Below are 18,643 nucleotides of genomic sequence, written 5' to 3'. Positions count from 1 at the left end.
TACTTTCAATAGGTTGTTTAAAAAAATGTGTGCGTATACTGTTGTGGACATTTCATCTGGATAGAGTTGGTATCACAGACTGTATAAAAGAGATGGACATATCTACTGTGAGGTCACCTGTTCTTCTTTTAAGGCTTAAGAAAATCCAAATAGTTGAAGGAAATGACCCCCGCCTCCCCCACTCCAACTTTAAAATTGTTATGAAGGGAGAACAAAATCATTCTTTATAACGGGTTGCAAACATCTTTATTTAAATTTGTGATGTTGGACATTTTAACATGAAGACGAGATTTGACTCGCTTTTGGAACTGGCCTCAAGTGGCGACTGGAAGAACTAAAGTTAGTGACACTTCAGCCGTAGCGTCATCTGTCTGGGTTGTATTTCTACATTTTTATGGTACTGTTTTTACAGATGGCATCTTAGCTTACTGTTACAGAGTATTCTTACCCTTGTCCTGACTTGCATGCTAACATGCGTATTAAGATAAGTATTGGTGACGTGACGTAAGCATGCCTACCTTATGTTGCTGTGTAAAGCCTCACAGAGTTGCTGGCATAGCTGTACACGCTTATTTGTTCCCATCTTACTTTTGGCTTCATATTAGACAGTGTTCTGTGAATAAATAAATACATTTGAGTGGCAAACAGTAACAGAAGACAACGAGGACCTGAGAAGAAGTACTGATCTGTAGGGCTCTCAAGGATTCCTAGTTCACTATTCGAGCTAATATGATGAGTCTGCAGCTGCATATGTTTTCTTTTTCACACACTTTTTCTGACATCCTCTCTCTCTATGTTTGAAGTCTCATTTCCTTTTCTTTCGTACATTCTTTTCCCTCCTCCTCTTTTTTTTTCTCCATCTCAAAGGGTTTCAGCCCTAGGGGCAAAGAGGGTGTAATTTGAAGCCTCCCAGCATTAATTAAAACATCAGTCTGGCTCACAGGGATTAGCTGTGCAGATGTCTGAGTCTGTGTCTATTTTTCAGTCGTACTGTGACCACATGATAATCTCTTTCCCTTTGTTTCTTTTTCTATCCTGTTTTTTCTTTTTGTTTTCACTCTCTCTTTTTGTTTTTCTCAGGGCATCGATGAAGCATCCAGCAAAGAAAAGTGAGTGGGTTTTTTTTGGGTGGGCTCCAGTTTCAAGTGTTTGATTTGTCAGCTGTCACTGTAGCAGTTTAACTTTAGAGTAAACTGTTGGTTTTGCACAGTCAGATCCATCAAACACACTAATGCCATGTTATCTCTGAGTCATCCTCTGTGTCACAGCATAGGGCAACATCCTCATGTACACACACACACACACACACACTCGTTTCATGTCTTAGTGAGGACATCTAATCGACATAATACTTCCCCTTTGCCTAAACCTAACCATAACCCAATTGTAATTCTGACACTAAAACACATTTTGAGCCTCGACGCCTTCAACCTCGTGGGGACTGGCATTTTGTCCCCATAAGTGGCTATTGCTCCACACTTAGGGTAGTAACGTGCCAATTTTCTGTCCTCACAAAGATGTCTAAACATGTACACGCACACACGCACACTTTCACAGTGAAGCAAACACGCAGCAATGACAGTGACCTATTGTTCCCTGTACTTCACAGTCGCTGTACTCAGGAGGCACTGAACACCGAGGATGAGGTGGATGAGTTTCTCGGACGGGCCATCGATGCGCGCAGCATTGACCAGCTGAGGAAAGATCATGTCAAGAAGTTTCTGCTCACTTTTCAGACTGAAGAACTTGAGAAAAAGGTTGACATTTGACAAAATTAAATTGAAATTCACCCCAAAACGTCCCTAAAAGAAAAAAATTGTAAATTCATTTCATCTGATTTCTCATTCGTTGTCTTTTCTGTAGTACTCTAAAAAAGTTGACGATCGTTTCGGGGGATATGTGGCCTGCATACTTTTTGTCTTCTGCTGTATCTGCTTCATTCAAGTTATTATTTTCCCAAAGTAAGTAGTTCTCTTTGACAAGTTGCCTTTTCCAGTTATACTGAATTGTGCACAGGAAATGTGCTCTTGATTCGTTTATGAGGAGTTCATTAGAGTTGTACATCTTAATGACTCTGTTTTCATCTATTCCTCAGAACGCCGCTTATGCTCGGTCTTTACATTAGCGTCTTCGTCATCCTCGCCAACATCCTCTTCGTCTGTGCCATCTACTCTTGCATCAAAGTACGAAACAAAGGCCTTCGCCAATCATGTGGTTCCTCTTGTAGATAAGAGACATTATTACATGTTTTCAGCATCGCTAATGGCATTAACTCTCCCTTATCTGATGCTCTCCCTGCTGTCTGTATCAAAGCTTTTTCCAGCTGCCTTGCAGACAGTGACCAAGAAAATAGTCCGATCTCGAGCAAACAGCACACTGGTGGCCGTCTTCACCATCCTCCTCCTCTATATCTCTTCTTTTGCTAACATGGTATGGACTGTCTTAATTTTGATGCTTTTTTGCATCATGAAATACTTATTTCCTGATTATTTTAAATATTATTACACATTACTTTAACATAAAGTAATTAAGCACTATTCTGGCTATATGGATGTTGCTGGATAGAGGCAATTAATCATAATCTATCACTGTGATGGATGAGGTTGTAGAAATCAATATTTTCTTCATGTGATCATTATAAAGATCCATTCAGTTTTATATGTGCTCCATACATGCGTGACTATATGAATACTGAAAACTTCTAGTATATAGGGTATAATCAGATACAGCATTTTGACATAAATACTGCTCAAGGCAAAATCTCTATATAAAAGATGGGCATTGCCCCCCTGACCACACATTTTTAAGCTTGAGTGTTGGTGCCATGTTGGATTTTTGAAGTCCAGAATTAAAACGTATTCGCAGTGCTCGGTGCAGAGTGCTATGTTGTCAGCTAATGCTATCAAGTTTTGGTTAGCAAGCTTTATTTATGAAAGGTAAGGATGCAAAGCACAGACACACATACACGCTGTTAATTTGTTCATAGGTAACAGATGAATTTCACTAAACAAAACTTCTCAGATGGGCTGCAACACATAGAAAGACAGATTTTTTGTGAGATGAGTCCACTAAAAATGGGTTAAGCGACATGGGATACAACTATTGCTACAAAGTGGCTTTAATGGCCAAACCTTTTTTTGTACCAGAATGTAAATACACTATGAAAAGTGTAGCTGAGCATTTTAACATGAGGATTAACACATTTGGCCAAGAGAGAAGCTTCCTGGCTTATTTTTACAGCCCTTGAGGTTCCCCTTGTTTACTAGGACTTTGTTAATTTACACATGCCTATAGTCATTATTTTTACCTGAGAGGAGCAATGAAAACTAGAAACTATGCAAAAATGTCCTTCGCTGTACATCTCTTGGTCAAAGTTATTTAATAATCAGCAAACATGTTGTACCGCCTCCTAAAACCAGCACCATATGTGCTGCAATATAAGGCATAACATGTGCTTCTCTTCCTCGCTGATTCCAATTATTGACTCTTTAATGACAAACTGTTTCCTTCTCTCTTGCCAGTTTACATGCAGCAGAGAGAACCTGAAGGAGTGTGTGGCCAAGGAGTTGAACACATCAATGACTTCCTGCCTGCTTTATAACCTGACCAGCAACGGTTCGACTCTGTGTTCCAGCCAGACAATGCCCTGCCCTTTTCCAGAGGTCAGCTCCACAGCATTTTTTAAAAAGCCTGTGTGTCTGTAAAGCCACTTTCAGACATTCGTTCCCTTCTGACGGCCTCTGAACGTGTCCCTTTCATGTCTGAATGAGCACCTCCGGTTGCTTTTTCATAAGAGCCAGGAGGCAGATTTTATGAAGCACTCACTAAGAAACAGAATTGTTTGGAGAGTGTCCACAGGAGAAGTCGTGTCTTATCTCACTGAATTTTGTTTGTAATTTGCAGCAAGATTAAAATATTTGTCTGTGACGCATTTTCATTATTCCCAATCCAGAAGAGGGGGTTTTCACAGTTTGAGTGCGAGGCGTGAGAGCAGCTGTAGCACCTCGTTGCTGTTACGGATACCCACATGGAGAATGAGAGAGCCTGCTCTTAGTGACAAAGAGAGAGAGAAGTAAAGGTTCATTACGTGCTTGAACCTCTGTAGCGCTCATACTAAAAATGTCTGTTCTCACACGTGCACACTTGCAGTTGTGGTTAAGATTTCATGAAACCGAGGGGGGGAATGTTAGAAGTTCAAAGTGGCTCTTTGTGTGCGTCACTTTGTATCATCACCTGGGCAGTTTAATGAACACAGCGCTCTTACATAGCCAATATTTGAAAAGGGGTTTTCGTATTTGCTTTTGCACATGCACACTGAATCATAGGTGCGTTCTTCATGTTCATGTTTGTTTTTCCTCATTGGTGAAATCTTGACTTACCACTCTAAACCTAAATCTACTTCTCTTCTTCCTCCTCCTCCTTTTGTCTCTGTTTCCTCTGTGCTGCAGTATTTCAGCTACAGTGTATTGCTGACCCTGCTGGCCTGCTCTGTGTTCCTCCACATCAGCAGCATAGGGAAGCTGGCTCTCATGTTGTTCATCCAGCTCACTTTCCTCCTGCTAGTGGAGTGGCCTCAGGTGGCCCTGTTCGACAACGCAGACATGCTGGTCATTGCCTACAAATTGTGAGTCCCCTACCGGCAATGCTAACACAGTCACTGTTTTCCCAGTTTTCAACCTGAAAAGTCTCTATTGTGTCACAGTACTGTGGATTAGGTTAAAATTAGCCTACTTTTTAAAATAAGATTTATATTCTAATAGACCTACTTTCATGTTTAGTTCTATTTTTTTTAAATATGCTCTTTTTTTTCCCTGAGGCAATTAAAACCTGTTAATGATTCTCTGCAGCAGTATGTTAAGTTGTATATTTGATTATATCTACTTTAAGAGGCCCATATAGTTTGTAGACATGACTCTTTCTTGGCTGTTTTCCAGATTTGGTTCCAATAAAACTGCAGAACAGTGGTATGCATCAGTTTTAATATTGAAGACACTCATTCATTGCTTATCTTTCCCTCCTCAGCTGCGACGATGTGACCAAGGTCTCCCTAAAGGTCATGACTCCTATAATCCTCACAGTTTTTGTTCTGGCTCTCTACTTGCACGGCCAGCAGGTGGAGTCCACCGCTCGTCTGGACTTCCTCTGGAAGCTGCAGGTAGGCTGAACGATTACGTGTGTAGACTATAAACAAAAGGGAAACCAAAAATACTTAAACTCAGCAAAAGACATTTTTCACTGTGGGCAGTTTGACTTGTCATAGCCTGAAAATCATGTTAGTTTAGCTTTAACAGTGGCTCTGTTCTTATTAAGCCATGCCACTGTGCTGCTGAGCCCACATATATGGCAGCAGGACTAAAAGTGAAGGAGCTAAATGTAATGTCAAAATCTTTACTATGAGTGGTGTCAAATTGTCTTCTGTGAAAAGGCCAATTCTAGCAGCTGTAATAACATCATGAATCCAGTCACCTGACATCGTGACTAAGTAACCGTATCCCTCCCTGTCCCACTTAAGGCTACAGAGGAGAAGGAGGACATGGAGGAGCTGCAGGCGTACAATCGCCGCTTGCTCCATAACATCTTGCCAAAGGACGTAGCTGCTCACTTCCTTGCACGGGAGCGTCGTAATGACGAGTTGTACTATCAGTCATGTGAGTGTGTTGCTGTCATGTTTGCCTCCATAAGCAACTTTTCGGAGTTTTATGTGGAGCTGGAGGCTAACAACGAGGGGGTGGAGTGTCTCAGGCTCCTCAATGAGATCATCGCTGACTTTGATGAGGTGAGCAAAAGGAAATATAAGGAACAATTAATGCACGTTACAATAATTTAGGAAACATTTATTGGACACGGTGTGGTCATTAGATGTAACCATCTGCCAGTGCTGCTGACCTGTTGCTATGCTGCTTTTATTTCTGTCCTTTGCTGTTCTCTCCTAGATTATCAGTGAGGAGAGGTTCCGTCAGCTGGAAAAAATCAAAACCATTGGCTCCACCTACATGGCAGCTTCTGGCCTCAATGACTCCACCTACGATAAAGAGGGCCGTTCACACATCCTGGCGTTGGCTGATTATGCCATGAGGCTTAGAGAGCAGATGAAATACATCAACGAGCACTCCTTTAACAACTTCCAGATGAAGATAGGTAAACACGAAGGAGAGTGAAAATTGCTCTTGAAATCCGATAAGTTTTCTTTGGATGCGCTTTTGTGATGTCAGTCAACGGAGATCAACAATAATGCGTTCAAGCAGACGCTGCATTAATATTTAGTTAAAGTCCTCTATCTGTTATGATGTCTCACAGCCATGTTTTTTCTTAGGGTTGAACATGGGGCCTGTTGTAGCAGGGGTGATAGGAGCCAGGAAACCCCAGTATGACATCTGGGGGAACACGGTCAATGTGGCCAGCAGGATGGATAGCACAGGCGTGCCAGACTACATTCAGGTAACAGTGACTCAGTTACTCCCCAGCAGTTTGCAATTTTATGTTTACAAGAAAACGTTTTGTCCTTTTAGTAATTGTTGGATCAGTCAGCCAACATAGAATACCAATCCAGTTACTCGTTAAATTAGTCATCAAATTGTCGCCAGTGGTTATTCCAACATGAAATGCTTATTTACACCCAAAACAATGGCCGCACATTAGCCATCTTCGCTCTAGCTGAGAAATGCTCTTCGCACACAGTTCAAAGTCTTGTTTACAATATCTAAACCTAGACCTTTGCTCTGTGTGGAAGCATACTACAGATGCTTCCACACATACTACATTCTGCACATTCAATCAGTGCACCGTCCTTCACTTTACTTCACTTTAGGCCCAGACATCTGCCCTCCCGAAGTAAGAGTCCTGTGTTGTTTTCTAGCAGTAATTGTGCTCTAAAGTCCCTCTGGGGGAGGAATAGAGAGCCAAATCTAAATTCCCTGTAGACTTCATGCAGCTATCGCAGTGTTATCTCCTTCAGTGGTGGAAAGCCACAGCAAGTTAGCTTTGGGAAAACAAAAAAATCTTATTTATAGATGCAGAACAGATATTTTGAAATGTGTGAGAAACATCGAAAGCTGTACTGCCAAAAGAGCTCCTTGAAAGATTGAGTCTCATTACAGCAGCGCTGCCATCTGCTGCACACTTTGTGTTACTGCATATCAAAATGCCCTCTCTGCTATGCACTGACGTGAACTGATTGTTTTCATTTCCCAGATAACATTTTGAAGACTTTTTGGTTTAACTTGTATCAATTGAACTACTTTTTTTCAGACACTAATAAGTGCTGAAGATTTTTTTTTTTTTTTAAATCCTCATATTTAAAAACTTATGCCTCCGTCATCATGCTTTAGGGAGAAGCTAGGACTGACTCTTAGGAAGGGTTGAATATCTAATATCCTGAGTGTCAAATATCCGTGTCATCTCTTAGGTGACTACAGACTTGTACCACGTGTTGGCCAACAATGGATACCAGCTGGAATGTCGAGGTGTCGTCAAGGTGAAGGGGAAGGGAGAGATGACCACTTACTTCCTCACCAGTGGCCCCCCAGGTAGTTAACGAGAGACCGTTTGACCGCAGAGTGACTCCCACTCCACTGATACGTCAGAGACTGCAAAGAGAGACAGAGAGTGGTCAGCTCGAAGCGTGGTGCAAGCACTCTGGGGACAGTAGAAGGCCAGCAGAGACGAGACTGTATGTTGCTCAGATGCACAAATGGAGGGTGTTGTTCGTGTTAGGAGGTTGTTGTTTTTTTCTCCCCAAGCTGCCCGAGAGATAATGAAGCCCAGTTGCCTTAGGACGGAAGTGACTATGCTTGTGTTTATGAGCAATAGTACAAGTATTTCATCTGGAGTAATTATTTATTTTTTTGTGGAAAAAACAAAACTGTTTTATAAAAGAATATATGCAAGGACAACACTATGGATGAAAATAACCAAAGAACAAGTGTTTGACATTTGACACACACTAATGAATCTGCTCAAAAAGTACAGTAAACTTAAGTAATTTATTCATCCTTTTGCTAGCAAAGGCCACGGTAATGTCACTGTCATTGACAGGCATGAACCCTTATTTTGTTGTGGACTTTATAATGAAGGAGAACGTGCACGTATGCACATATATGCAGACAACAAACGCAACTACCCTGTCTTGGATTTTTGTGTTTCTTATCAGGGCCTTATTTGTTTCCTCCAGTCTGTAGTTTTTAACGGTCTGGATCTCGGCTGTTTGTGGTTCCCTTAAATCTCTGAGCACTTTGCTCTCCGAATATTTCTTTTTTTCTCTTTTTGGTTCAAGCCAAAAACAAGAAGTACGACATGAAGGAAGCACGATTGCATTACTGTCACGGAAATGAAGAGACATTGTTAAACTGTTATGAAACATTTTATACCAGTGTGTGTGTGTGAGACAATGTGCTGTATGTGTGTGGGTGTGACCACATGTTACTGAATGCTGTTCTTTATCTATAAGTGGGCATACCGTCACTCTTCACTGTGAGGTTTTTAAGATACTGTACGACAATGCTTTCTTGCCAAACTGGTTGCTACGAGGCATGTTTTATATTATTCTTTGGAGTTATGTGTCCATTCCTGATTTGTGTGTGTGTGTGTGTGTGTGTGTGTGTGTGTGTGTGTGTGTGTGTGTGTGTGTGCGCGCATGTGTGCGCGTGTGTGCGTGTGTGTGTTAAAATGATAGTTTGAAGAGAATTATGTCTTCTACGCCTTTTACTGGACTGTGATTTTGACTGATTTCATTCCAACTGAAAGCCTACATGATGTATGTTTTTGGATTGTGAACCGGTTTCCTGACCACTTCAGGATTAAGTGTATGCAGAAATTTTCTGTCTGCTCTGTATTGCCTTGAGATTATGCAGTTCCAAGGTCCACATTCTTCATGGACTAGTATATACTTTACACAACAGTATTTGACCTGATTTTGTATTTGGCACACATAGGCTTGTAACCCCACCTGCCACCACCACCCCCGAAACGAGTTATATGAATGTATGTATCAATGAATATTTCTGTCTGAAGCTAATGAAGAAAGCTACTCTTTTCCAAGCCTTTGGTACTACAGAAGGAGCTAGATTACTGTACTGGTGGTCAGATTGATTCAACTGCAAGGAGTGTTTTGACATTTTAAGGTTCAAAGTTGATTGATATGCTCACTTTTCTGTCCAGAAATGCGGCCTTCATGGGCTGCAGAAAAGATCCTCACTTTTGCTCGTCCCTCTCTGGCTTCAATATGAAAGGTTAACTAAACAATGTTGCATTTTACTTTTAAAAAAGTGGCAGTCTGAGAGTACTGCATTAGTGCATTTATTGGTCTGATTAAATTCCCCTTGGTTAAGAAGTCAACAAATGTCTGTTTTGGGGTTTTATTATTATTATTTACATTTGTTTATTGTGTTTATTTGGATTGCAGTTTTAATCTATGCTCTTGCACACTTTCCCCACCTTTCACAGTAATAATAATAAAGACTTAATAATTAGGCCTACTTTCACAATCCAGCTTCAGCCCAGACAGTGGTGCTCTGTTTGTTAGCTTTAATTTAGAAATCGTGTCAATCAGCAGACTGCAATCAAGATTTCTCCCTATGACAGTAACCCGAGAGATGCTTCCTTCTCGTTTTCTGAATAAATCAGTCTACGGTTTCAAGAGGGTGATACAGGAGAGAGTATTTAATTGCGTGCACATAAATAATGAATTTCTGTTGAGGTAATAGCGATGCCACTTACAGCACTCTATGCTGAACATTAATTAAGTGACATAAATTCCTCCTAATCCCTGATGAAAAACAGCACGAATGTGTATTCCCTGCGAGTAACAGTGGCCTGTCTCAACTGCTGGCAGCCCAAGTGAGGCTCTTTGTGGGGGGAAAGAAACGCCGCAGCTTTATTTTATTTTTCTTTAAATTGCGGCTCTTATTTTTGTTGTATTTCGTATGTTTCAAGAAAGGTCCTCGTGCCATCGTCAAAATTGGCGCGTGAGATGTGACGCACGGAAATAAGTGTAAGTTCAAGACTCGCGCCGCCAGCAGGGGACTCACTTTAACTAATTATTTCAACAAATGGCACCTGTTCGAGTGAAAGCACTGGCTGGGAGACCGGTTAACGCTAAACTCCTGTTTGGAAACTTTAAGGGAACAAAAAATCCCCTAAAACGCGTCGTGTGTGAGAACACACACCAATAAAGGAATATCGAGCCTGAGGGACCAGGTGCAGATGACGGCTGTTTGTCGGTTTGAGGTAAGTAGCAGTATTTAAAGTGTAGAAACATCTACAATACCCACCTATTAGTCGCGAGCCGTTTGTGTCATCTGTGACCTTAATTGCCAGATTGGCTTCACGGGACAAAATGAGCCGTTTCTAGTTTATCTGAGACGACTCAGGACGCGTATTTTTCGTGCTATATTTAAAGCTTTTAATGGCCCTACTTGAACCTTAAACCAGGACATATGCAACCAACTCTTCCTCTTTCATTTCTACTGTGAGCGCGTTTCGCTGAAGGCCCGCTGTCTGCGTTGTCTGCACTCTCAGCATCTTGCTGACCACAGCCTAAATGCGCTACGATAGTCCTAAAGATATAGATTCATTTGAAGTTTTGCCTTCCTGATAAGGAAGAGTAGGCATAATGGGATGTAAATTCTACACAGTATTTACTTATGTGAGAGTTATGAGTGAATGAATGAAAGGTTTGTTCTTTATTTCCTCCTGTGGAACTCCATATTGGATGTCCTGTTGAGCCAGTTTGAAAGTCAGCTGGCTTGTTAAGTGAATTAATTATGACCAAGTAAGAGTGATGGGTCTCTTACTTAACAGTGGTCAGCTAAGGAAACGTGGACGTCCTGGATTGCAATGATATCATTTTTCAGGTCTCATAGTAGAAAACAGCCTCCAAGGCTGGGTGAAGTTATGCTCCTGTCATGCTCCACGTAGCAAAAAAACTACTTCCTGAATCAAGTGACAGGTAATCATTACTGATGAGGTGTCTTTGGGTGTGGGTGTCTTGAGGGAATGCATTGTGCGTCACCTATTTACTGGAATGGGACCTGCAGGGTCAGGCTCACCTGCTGCCATGTGGCTCGTGGAGGATTGTGGCCAGAACAGGTGAATTCAGGTGTTTACAAAGAGGTGTGGTGTGTTTGTTCTCGCTCACCTCTTCCCTGTTCTACCTACCCGCCCTGTGGGACTGTTTCCTAAAGAGACACAGGAGGAGGAGCACGGTTGGCTAGATTACCTACTGCAATGACCGTTGACGCTTGTAGAGGCGCAAGCCGGTTTAAGGGATTGTTATCATGCTTTTCATTTTTGTATTTACTTTAAAAATAGCTCGGTGACTAGCAGCTTAAAAAAAAGGTAAGGGTTACAGGCGTGTGGGGGTTGACTGGATTGTATTTCAAAGTTAGGTTCAAGACAGACAAACTCTACATCTTCTACTCTTTTCCTTTTTTTTTTGCTTAACAGCGTTAAGAGAATGCGTTTTTTTATACGCCGGCGGATGTCCCCCCTTAAACTGGTGCTCCTTGGGGGGACTCTCTTCATGGTGATCTTGGTAGTTCTTCAGAGGGATGTTGGCTCTTCAGCTGGGGACCCCTGGTTACAGGATCTGGTGGTAAAGAGGGACAAGGTAATGGGGATGGTCCGAGAAGCTGTCAACAATATTGGCTTCCAGATCGGCGCTCCACAGCCACCACCAGTAAAAGAGCAGCCTACAGAAGACACCAAGTGCCCCAGTGGATTGTACACTCAGGCTGAGCTCAAACCTCACTTGGAGAGACCACCACAGGACCCCCAAGCTCCAGGGGCTGATGGGAGAGCGTTTCAAAAAGACAGCATGACCCCAGGGGAGGAGAAGGAGAAGGAGGAGGGAATGACACGGCATTGTTTCAACCAGTTTGCCAGTGACCGTATCTCGCTCAGCCGCAGTCTGGGGGATGACACCAGGCCTCCTGAGTAAGAGCATGTTATCAGATTTATTACGTACACAGCTTGGACAAGTCTCTGTTTTGCCAGCAAGTATGATGATATGTACACAGGCCAGATAATGTGCTGCATCGCAGCTGGGGTCATACTCACAGAGGTGAATTATTTACATCTGTTTGCGTAATGTGCTCCCATTTTCCCTGGGAAAAAAAACACTTAGTTGAAAGACTCTTACTGTAACCAGTTTTAAATATGGTATGCACAGAATGCAGTATCCTGGTTAGTACAATGCAAGGCAATCTGTTGTAAATAGTTGAATCCGCTCTGTTTGTGTAGCGTAACATTTGTACATCCTGGTAGGCCGGAGATTTATCTGCCCAGTGACTTTTATTGTGAGCTGGTTATTAAAGGTGATGCATATTGAGCTATGTAAAGTATCAGTGAGCAAACCTTGAATATTCTCTTATGTGTCACTTTGCAAGACTGCCACCATGAAAGCTTCTCACTCTCACACACACCCACAGGTGCGTAGAGAGGAAGTTTCGTCGCTGCCCTCCTCTGCCTACCACCAGTGTTATTATAGTGTTCCACAATGAGGCTTGGTCCACCCTCCTCAGGACGGTGTTCAGCGTCCTGCACACATCTCCTGCTATCCTACTAAAAGAGATCATTTTGGTAGATGATGCCAGTACTGCAGGTAAGGGTTAAAAAACATGTAATGTCTTAGCATATGTGATGTGGAGGACTCTGACAAGAAGCCTCAGTTCAGTGGTGTGTGACAATACAGCACTGTTGGAGTAAAGTTTTATTGCTAGAAAGCAAATAATAAAGTTATTCCTTTTCTTCCTTTTAAATAATGTAAATAAAATTGTGTCCCAGCCATCATAGGAGGAGGGGAGGCTCCCAGTCTGTTGCAGTGCTAGCTGACAATCAATCATTGACGCTCACATTTATACTTGTGGCCACTTTTGGTTACTAATTAACCTAGCAGCATGTCTTTGGATTGTAAGAGGAAGCTTGGGCAGCCCTTGACCATTAGATGATCATTAGATTTGAACCCAGAACCTTTTTGCTGTGACATGATGGTGCTAACCACTGCCCCACTTTGTCACCTGTAGAAAGTAATACTTCTTACATGATATAACTGTAATCATGAATAGTTAATTTAATGTGAAAGAAAATCACTGGGATGTGGGTTATTTTTTTTGTGTGTATATATATTATAATATTGGAATAGCTGTCAAGCAATAACTGGGATAAATGCTGAAAATCTGACAAGGCTCAACTTAATAAAACTGACCTTCAGGATTTTTAGGGCAATAATTCAGTCGCTTTATCAGCTTTGATAAGATAAACTAGAGTGTTCACTTGGGATTTTAGCAGCTTGCTCATAAAATGCAAGCAAGTAGTGCTTTACAGATAGGTGAAGAGACTTGCATTTAGAGCAGGCAAACAATGGTCTGCATTGTCATATATGAGAATGACCCTGTGTTTACCAGGGAAATGTCCAGAAGGTTTGCTACAGTGAATATGAGCTGCAGGGTGATAGAAAGCCTGCTGGGAGCACCTCCAACACGGTGAAAGCAGGCAGAACAGTTATGATAAGAGACCTCTTTTTAATATTCTGTTCACTGCTTTCCAAAATGGGAAGTGTTTATACAATCCAGCATGTCAGGTGATATGACTTTGCTTACACTGTTTGTCAAAGCTGACTACTCACTTTTTGAAATGGTAAATGTTGTGCATCAGCATACCTTCACCATTTTTACCTGTTTTTTTTGTTTTTGTAAATCTGCTGACATGCCATTTGTTTCATAGAAAGACGCTTTGTTATGGTTTGCTCTCTAGTTCGAATCTAAGCTGTGCAGTCATTGGAATGCCTTTTTATTTGTAGGTCAGGTTTACTACAATGTTGTAGCTAAAAGATTGCAATCGCACTAAAATAATGAGCCCACTGCTACACGTCATCAAAAACCTCAAGCATCCTGTTGTTCATTAATGGTATTTGGTGGCCTATTAGATGAGCTTAAAATATCTTTTTTTTTTTTCTTCCTTTTTTGCAGCAGTTTTCACTCATATCATGTTGGCACCCTCAAATGCATTTCCTACTGTATGTGAGGTTCTCATTTGACTAACAGATCGCTTTCATAATGCTCATGGTGCGAAGCTGGAGGATTCAGTTAGACTGAAACTTGTAAGAAATGTGGTGTTCACTGTGGTCAAGAAGGCTTCTGCAGAGGAAATGTAACCTAGTTTTACGAGCAGTGTTTACAGTTCATTGGTATTTCTTTTTTCAGTGCTCTCATGGGTACAAACTTTATGGATGATTGACTTTTTCATGTCATTTCACTAAATGCTCTTAGTTTGAAGTTTAATGTCTGTCACATTAACCGCATTGATTACAAAGTAACTTTTATTGCAGCAAAGTTGCAGCTTGCCTCAGGACAACTTTTGTTTTACGTAAAGGAAGGACTGACATGATTATGTTGCTTCCCTGCAGAGCATTTGAAGAGCAGGCTGGAGGAGTATATACGTCAGCTGAAGATTGTCCGTGTGGTGAGGCAGCCAGAGAGAAAGGGCCTCATCACAGCAAGGCTTCTTGGTGCCAGTATTGCGCAAGCTGAAGTTCTCACCTTCCTTGATGCACACTGTGAGAAAACGCACATGCAAACAATACACAAGTCAAAGTTTCCATTTTAATCATCCCAGGTGATTTACTGAGGCATTTCAGAGTTGGAGGGTTAAATGTATGTGCTTTTTCAGCTTCTAATACTGTAAATAATCTAATACTCCAGTACTCTAATACAAGTGTTTACTACAGCAGTAAACGTATACATATACACACATACCCACACAATTTTCACTTGTCCATATTTTGTAATACGTGATTATTTCATCTTACGTGTACTACTAAATAAGTGTTGGTTTTATGCGCTGCTTATGAATATATTAAAACCACATAGTTTAAGGGCAGGACCCCAGAAAAGGAGTGCTTTTAATGAAGCAGTATTGAAACGGATGTAGTCAAAACCTGCACCTCTTCTTTTAGTGACTGCTGCATTTGACACACGTAATCAATTCAGCTTGTTGAAATTATCTCTTTTGTTTTACGCTCTTTTTATTTAGTAACTGTTAAACTCTTTCTGCCTAACTGATTCACCGTCGGATACAGTTCAGCGTTTTCATACAAGATCCTTAATTACTTTGGTCTGTGCATTTACAGTGTTTTCCATCAACATTTAAATATTTTCACACAGAAGAAAGAAAAATTCAGCTAAATATAATGCCAGCAAACATCTGTCATTACTGTCTATATGAGGTCAAACTCATTTTACACGGAGGGTCAAAAGGAACCCACTTTGATCTTGAGTGGAACAGACAAACGAAACTCCACTTTGTATCAGTGTAAAGTTTAACCACACATTTAATCCTTTCTTATAATAAGATAAAGAAGTGCAATTTCAACAGCAAATCTTGTTTTTTCTTCATGATAAATGTGTAAAATTACAGAATTTTTTTTTTTTTTTTTTTAATTTCTTTAAAAAAATTATTTATTATTCACTTACTTTGCTGTAGCATGAATGGCTCTTTATCAGCAGCAAAGCTGTAAAACTCACAAAAATACAGTTAAGTCACAAAAATCTATGGCCTCCTTCATATTTTCCAAAACTGTTCAGTTGTCCTGATTGGAGTCTTTGGCTGGCCGATTCTGGCCCCTGTGCCTTATGTTTGACATTCCTGGTCTATATGTTACACTGAATGTGGTATTATTTTTGTAGTTGATATTAAGAAATATGAAGCCATCACTGTCCTGTTTTCCCCGTTTAGGCGAGTGTTTCCATGGTTGGCTCGAGCCCTTACTGGCTCGAATTGTTGAGGAACCCACTGCTGTGGTTAGTCCAGAAATCAGCAGCATTGACCTCAACAGCTTCCAGTTCCATAAGCCTGTGGCCACCAACCGCGCCTATAACAGAGGTAACTTTGACTGGAGCCTGTCTTTTGGCTGGGAACCCATCCCCGAGGATGCAAAGAGGCTACGCAAGGATGAAACCTACCCTGTAAAGTAAGAACAGTCATGTTGGTGTCACGTTCAACTTCCTGAATTGTATAAAATACCTGATTGGTTTTCTGTCTGACTATGAACATTTCAGAACGCCCACTTTTGCTGGAGGTCTCTTCGCGATCTCACAAAAGTACTTTGAACACATCGGAACATACGATGACCAGATGGAGATTTGGGGCGGTGAAAATGTGGAAATGTCATTCAGGGTCAGACCTCTTTATCTAATCTCTGCTTACACAGATCCACTTTGTCACAAGTCTCCTGTTACTGAGTTTGAGTGTCATTTTTGATTCAGGTGTGGCAGTGTGGGGGTCAGCTAGAGATCATCCCTTGTTCTGTGGTGGGCCACGTCTTCCGTACCAAGAGCCCCCACACCTTCCCCAAGGGCACTGAGGTCATCACCCGCAACCAGGTGCGCCTAGCTGAAGTCTGGATGGATGACTACAAGAAGATCTACTATCGGCGTAACCAAAATGCAGCAGTTATGGCCAGTGAGGTCAGTTTTAAGAATAATTTATCACCCTTGTTCTGATACTTTTGGGCTGGAATTCAGACTCATGTTGATATGATTTTGTACTCATAAGTTTATTAGTGTGTTTTGTTTTTGTTTTTTTTCTAAATAACGCCCCTTTTGCTGTACAGCATAGATTTGGAGACATCTCTGATCGCCTGAATCTGAGAGAGAGGCTTCATTGCAAGAACTTCAGCTGGTACCTAAATACAGTCTACCCAGAGATCTTTATTCCGGACTTAAATCCAGAAAAATCTGGATCTGTGAGTCAATTTTGTGAATAGCGAACATCTAATGCGCAACATGTGATGTGTACCTGTGGCACTATTTAATTATTGTGTCCATGTTTGGTCCAGATTAAAAACTTAGGGTCTAATATGTGCCTGGATGCTGGAGAGAACAACCAGGGGGGTAAACCTCTCATCATGTATCATTGTCACAACATGGGAGGCAACCAGGTAAAGTAACTGATGCAGTATGTTAAAGACAAGTTGATTATGCTTTTCAACATTCGAGTTCTAATTGGATGATTGTGTCCTTTAGTACTTTGAGTATACGTCTCATAAGGAGCTGCGTCATAACATTGGAAAACAGCTGTGTGTTCATGCGGCGGTGGGATCAGACCCGGTGAAGCTTGAGCTGTGCCGGCTTAAGGGGAAAGGTACCAGTGTGGCCCCTGAACAGGAGTGGGTCTTTACAGAGGTGAGGAGCAGTTGGAGGCCAACATTTCTTTTTCTTTTTTAACATTTGGCCAAATGCAGCTAATCGCTATCATACTTGTCCACCACATGTAAAGCTACAGCCATCTTCCAGGTAGCTGCAACTGGGAAATAAAGGGGGAAAAGAATGAGCTTACGGAGTGTCATCATGAGGTTGCTGAAAAATCTAGTGGACGGTCATCGCAAAGAAAAACTTATAAAACCTCAACTTGCCGTGTGTACACTCTGAACTGCTTTAATGCATGATATATAATATGTAAGGTAGAAAACTTTAGAGGTGGTGCTAGGGAGATTTTACCTTCAGCAGGGCCATCTTTTGCTTTAAATCTCCTGTGATGGTTGTGATTTTTCTCAAACTAGATGTTTAACCAATTGTTGTTGTATCCAAACAACAGTTATTTCTTTTAATTATTATGTTTATTTGAGTTTTGCCAACTCCTTCTGTTCTTCAGGAAAATCTTCTGAAGAATCCAAGCAGTGGACAATGTTTAGCGTTGAAAGGAGGCCAGATTTTGATGGACTGCAATGCTGCCGAACTCCACCAGCACTGGACTTTCACCTGACCTTCCAGTCTTCCCGCCGGGTGACCTTTGATACCTTCTACCCTCCCCCCCTTTCTCAAACCTGGCACAAAGGAGCCACATCAATATTGATCGAGTAGAACTTCACCGAAGCTGTGAAGCTTGGGGCGCATACTGAATGAATATTTAAAGAAGGAGGGACAAGGTAAAGACGGTCACATCTGTCAGATGCCTGGGGTGGTCTTAGTTCATTTTAAATTTATTTATGAAAGAAACTCTGCAAAGACATTTGCTGGTGGTTGGGGATCTTCAGCGTCTGGGAGTGTCACCTTGATCAGGGCGAAGCTGTGAAAACGTGACCTTAAATGACTGGATTTGCTCCTAAACTTGGAAAATTCTTCTTGCTTTGTTTTTGTCAGACACTGAATGTGATCATAAGTTTATATCTTACTGAGGAGTAACAGATGTCTGCTTTTTAAATAAAAATTATGTTTTAGATGAGGGCTTGTTTGTACACAGTATGTTTTTTTGTTTGTTTGTTTTGTCTTTTGTTTTTTGGGTTTTTATTTTTTTGTTTTATTTTGTTTTTAATTGCCAAGACTATTCCTGAAAGTTTTATACATAAAAACTAAAATATATTGGAGTTGTAACAATCTTCTGTTGTACGTTGTGCTTCTTTGTATATATTTGATAAATATTACATAAGGCACTAATCTTAATTTTCTTTTTAGCTGGGCAATGGTTGGCACTGATTAACAAAATGTAGCCACTCCTAGGAAGAAGTAAAGGAATAATTTACAAAGACTCTTTGGTTACTGATACTGCAATATCAACTCATTGGGCTTCAAAGTTACGGTAGCCTTAAGCTGTCAGCCTGGAAACGCTTCATGATTCGTTTTACAGCCCGAGAAAACTGTGTCCAGGGTCG

General features: G+C 41.2%; 2 protein-coding genes across 6 annotated transcripts in view; both read left to right on the top strand.

Moving 5' to 3' along the window:
• LOC147304847 (adenylate cyclase type 6-like) overlaps positions 1 to 9,343 on the top strand; it is a 36,088-nt gene extending 26,745 nt beyond the window's left edge. For 3 of the 4 annotated variants that reach the window (XM_086277516.1, XM_086277515.1, XM_086277517.1), the window contains 12 exons: positions 1,081 to 1,109; positions 1,610 to 1,757; positions 1,864 to 1,961; positions 2,096 to 2,183; positions 2,314 to 2,430; positions 3,522 to 3,662; positions 4,449 to 4,624; positions 5,023 to 5,155; positions 5,513 to 5,776; positions 5,934 to 6,138; positions 6,314 to 6,438; positions 7,406 to 9,343. In XM_086277516.1, the coding sequence (XP_086133642.1) occupies positions 1,081 to 1,109; positions 1,610 to 1,757; positions 1,864 to 1,961; positions 2,096 to 2,183; positions 2,314 to 2,430; positions 3,522 to 3,662; positions 4,449 to 4,624; positions 5,023 to 5,155; positions 5,513 to 5,776; positions 5,934 to 6,138; positions 6,314 to 6,438; positions 7,406 to 7,534 (1,653 nt within the window). In that variant the 3' untranslated portion in view covers positions 7,535 to 9,343. The remainder of the gene's footprint in view (positions 1 to 1,080; positions 1,110 to 1,609; positions 1,758 to 1,863; positions 1,962 to 2,095; positions 2,184 to 2,313; positions 2,431 to 3,521; positions 3,663 to 4,448; positions 4,625 to 5,022; positions 5,156 to 5,512; positions 5,777 to 5,933; positions 6,139 to 6,313; positions 6,439 to 7,405) is intronic. The other variant, XM_086277519.1, reaches the window with a different exon arrangement.
• Positions 9,344 to 10,048: 705 nt separating this feature from the next.
• On the top strand, positions 10,049 to 18,369 carry galnt6 (UDP-N-acetyl-alpha-D-galactosamine:polypeptide N-acetylgalactosaminyltransferase 6 (GalNAc-T6)). 2 transcript variants are annotated; one of them, XM_086277520.1, is made up of 11 exons: positions 10,049 to 10,224; positions 11,443 to 11,931; positions 12,426 to 12,598; positions 14,402 to 14,551; positions 15,730 to 15,964; positions 16,053 to 16,170; positions 16,260 to 16,460; positions 16,607 to 16,738; positions 16,832 to 16,933; positions 17,019 to 17,177; positions 17,647 to 18,369. In XM_086277520.1, the coding sequence occupies exons 2-11, from the start codon at positions 11,453 to 11,455 to the stop codon at positions 17,755 to 17,757; spliced, it is 1,860 nt and encodes a 619-aa protein (XP_086133646.1). In that variant the 5' UTR covers positions 10,049 to 10,224; positions 11,443 to 11,452; the 3' UTR covers positions 17,758 to 18,369. The 2 variants fall into 2 exon arrangements, with proteins under 2 accessions (XP_086133646.1, XP_086133647.1); XM_086277521.1 differs by lacking the exon at positions 10,049 to 10,224 and adding an exon at positions 10,256 to 11,334.
• The last annotated feature ends 274 nt before the right edge of the window (positions 18,370 to 18,643 follow it).

This window comes from Aulonocara sp. 'chitande type north' Nkhata Bay, linkage group LG20, assembly GCF_057382095.1.
Source record: "Aulonocara sp. 'chitande type north' Nkhata Bay isolate Kocher_YH1m ecotype deep benthic linkage group LG20, A_spYH_male_GT1.1, whole genome shotgun sequence".
Classification (NCBI taxonomy): Eukaryota; Metazoa; Chordata; class Actinopteri; order Cichliformes; family Cichlidae; genus Aulonocara; species Aulonocara sp. 'chitande type north' Nkhata Bay.
This window is presented reverse-complemented; position numbering and strand designations above follow the sequence as displayed.

Bases quoted from the DNA above. Each gene is read 5' to 3' on its own strand.
- galnt6 (XM_086277520.1), top strand. From the start codon at position 11,453: ATGCGTTTTTTTATACGCCGGCGGATGTCCCCCCTTAAACTGGTGCTC. The intron at 16,461-16,606 runs GTCAGTTTTAAG...TTTGCTGTACAG, and splicing joins CAGCAGTTATGGCCAGTGAG to CATAGATTTGGAGACATCTC. The intron at 16,739-16,831 runs GTGAGTCAATTT...TGTTTGGTCCAG, and splicing joins ATCCAGAAAAATCTGGATCT to ATTAAAAACTTAGGGTCTAA.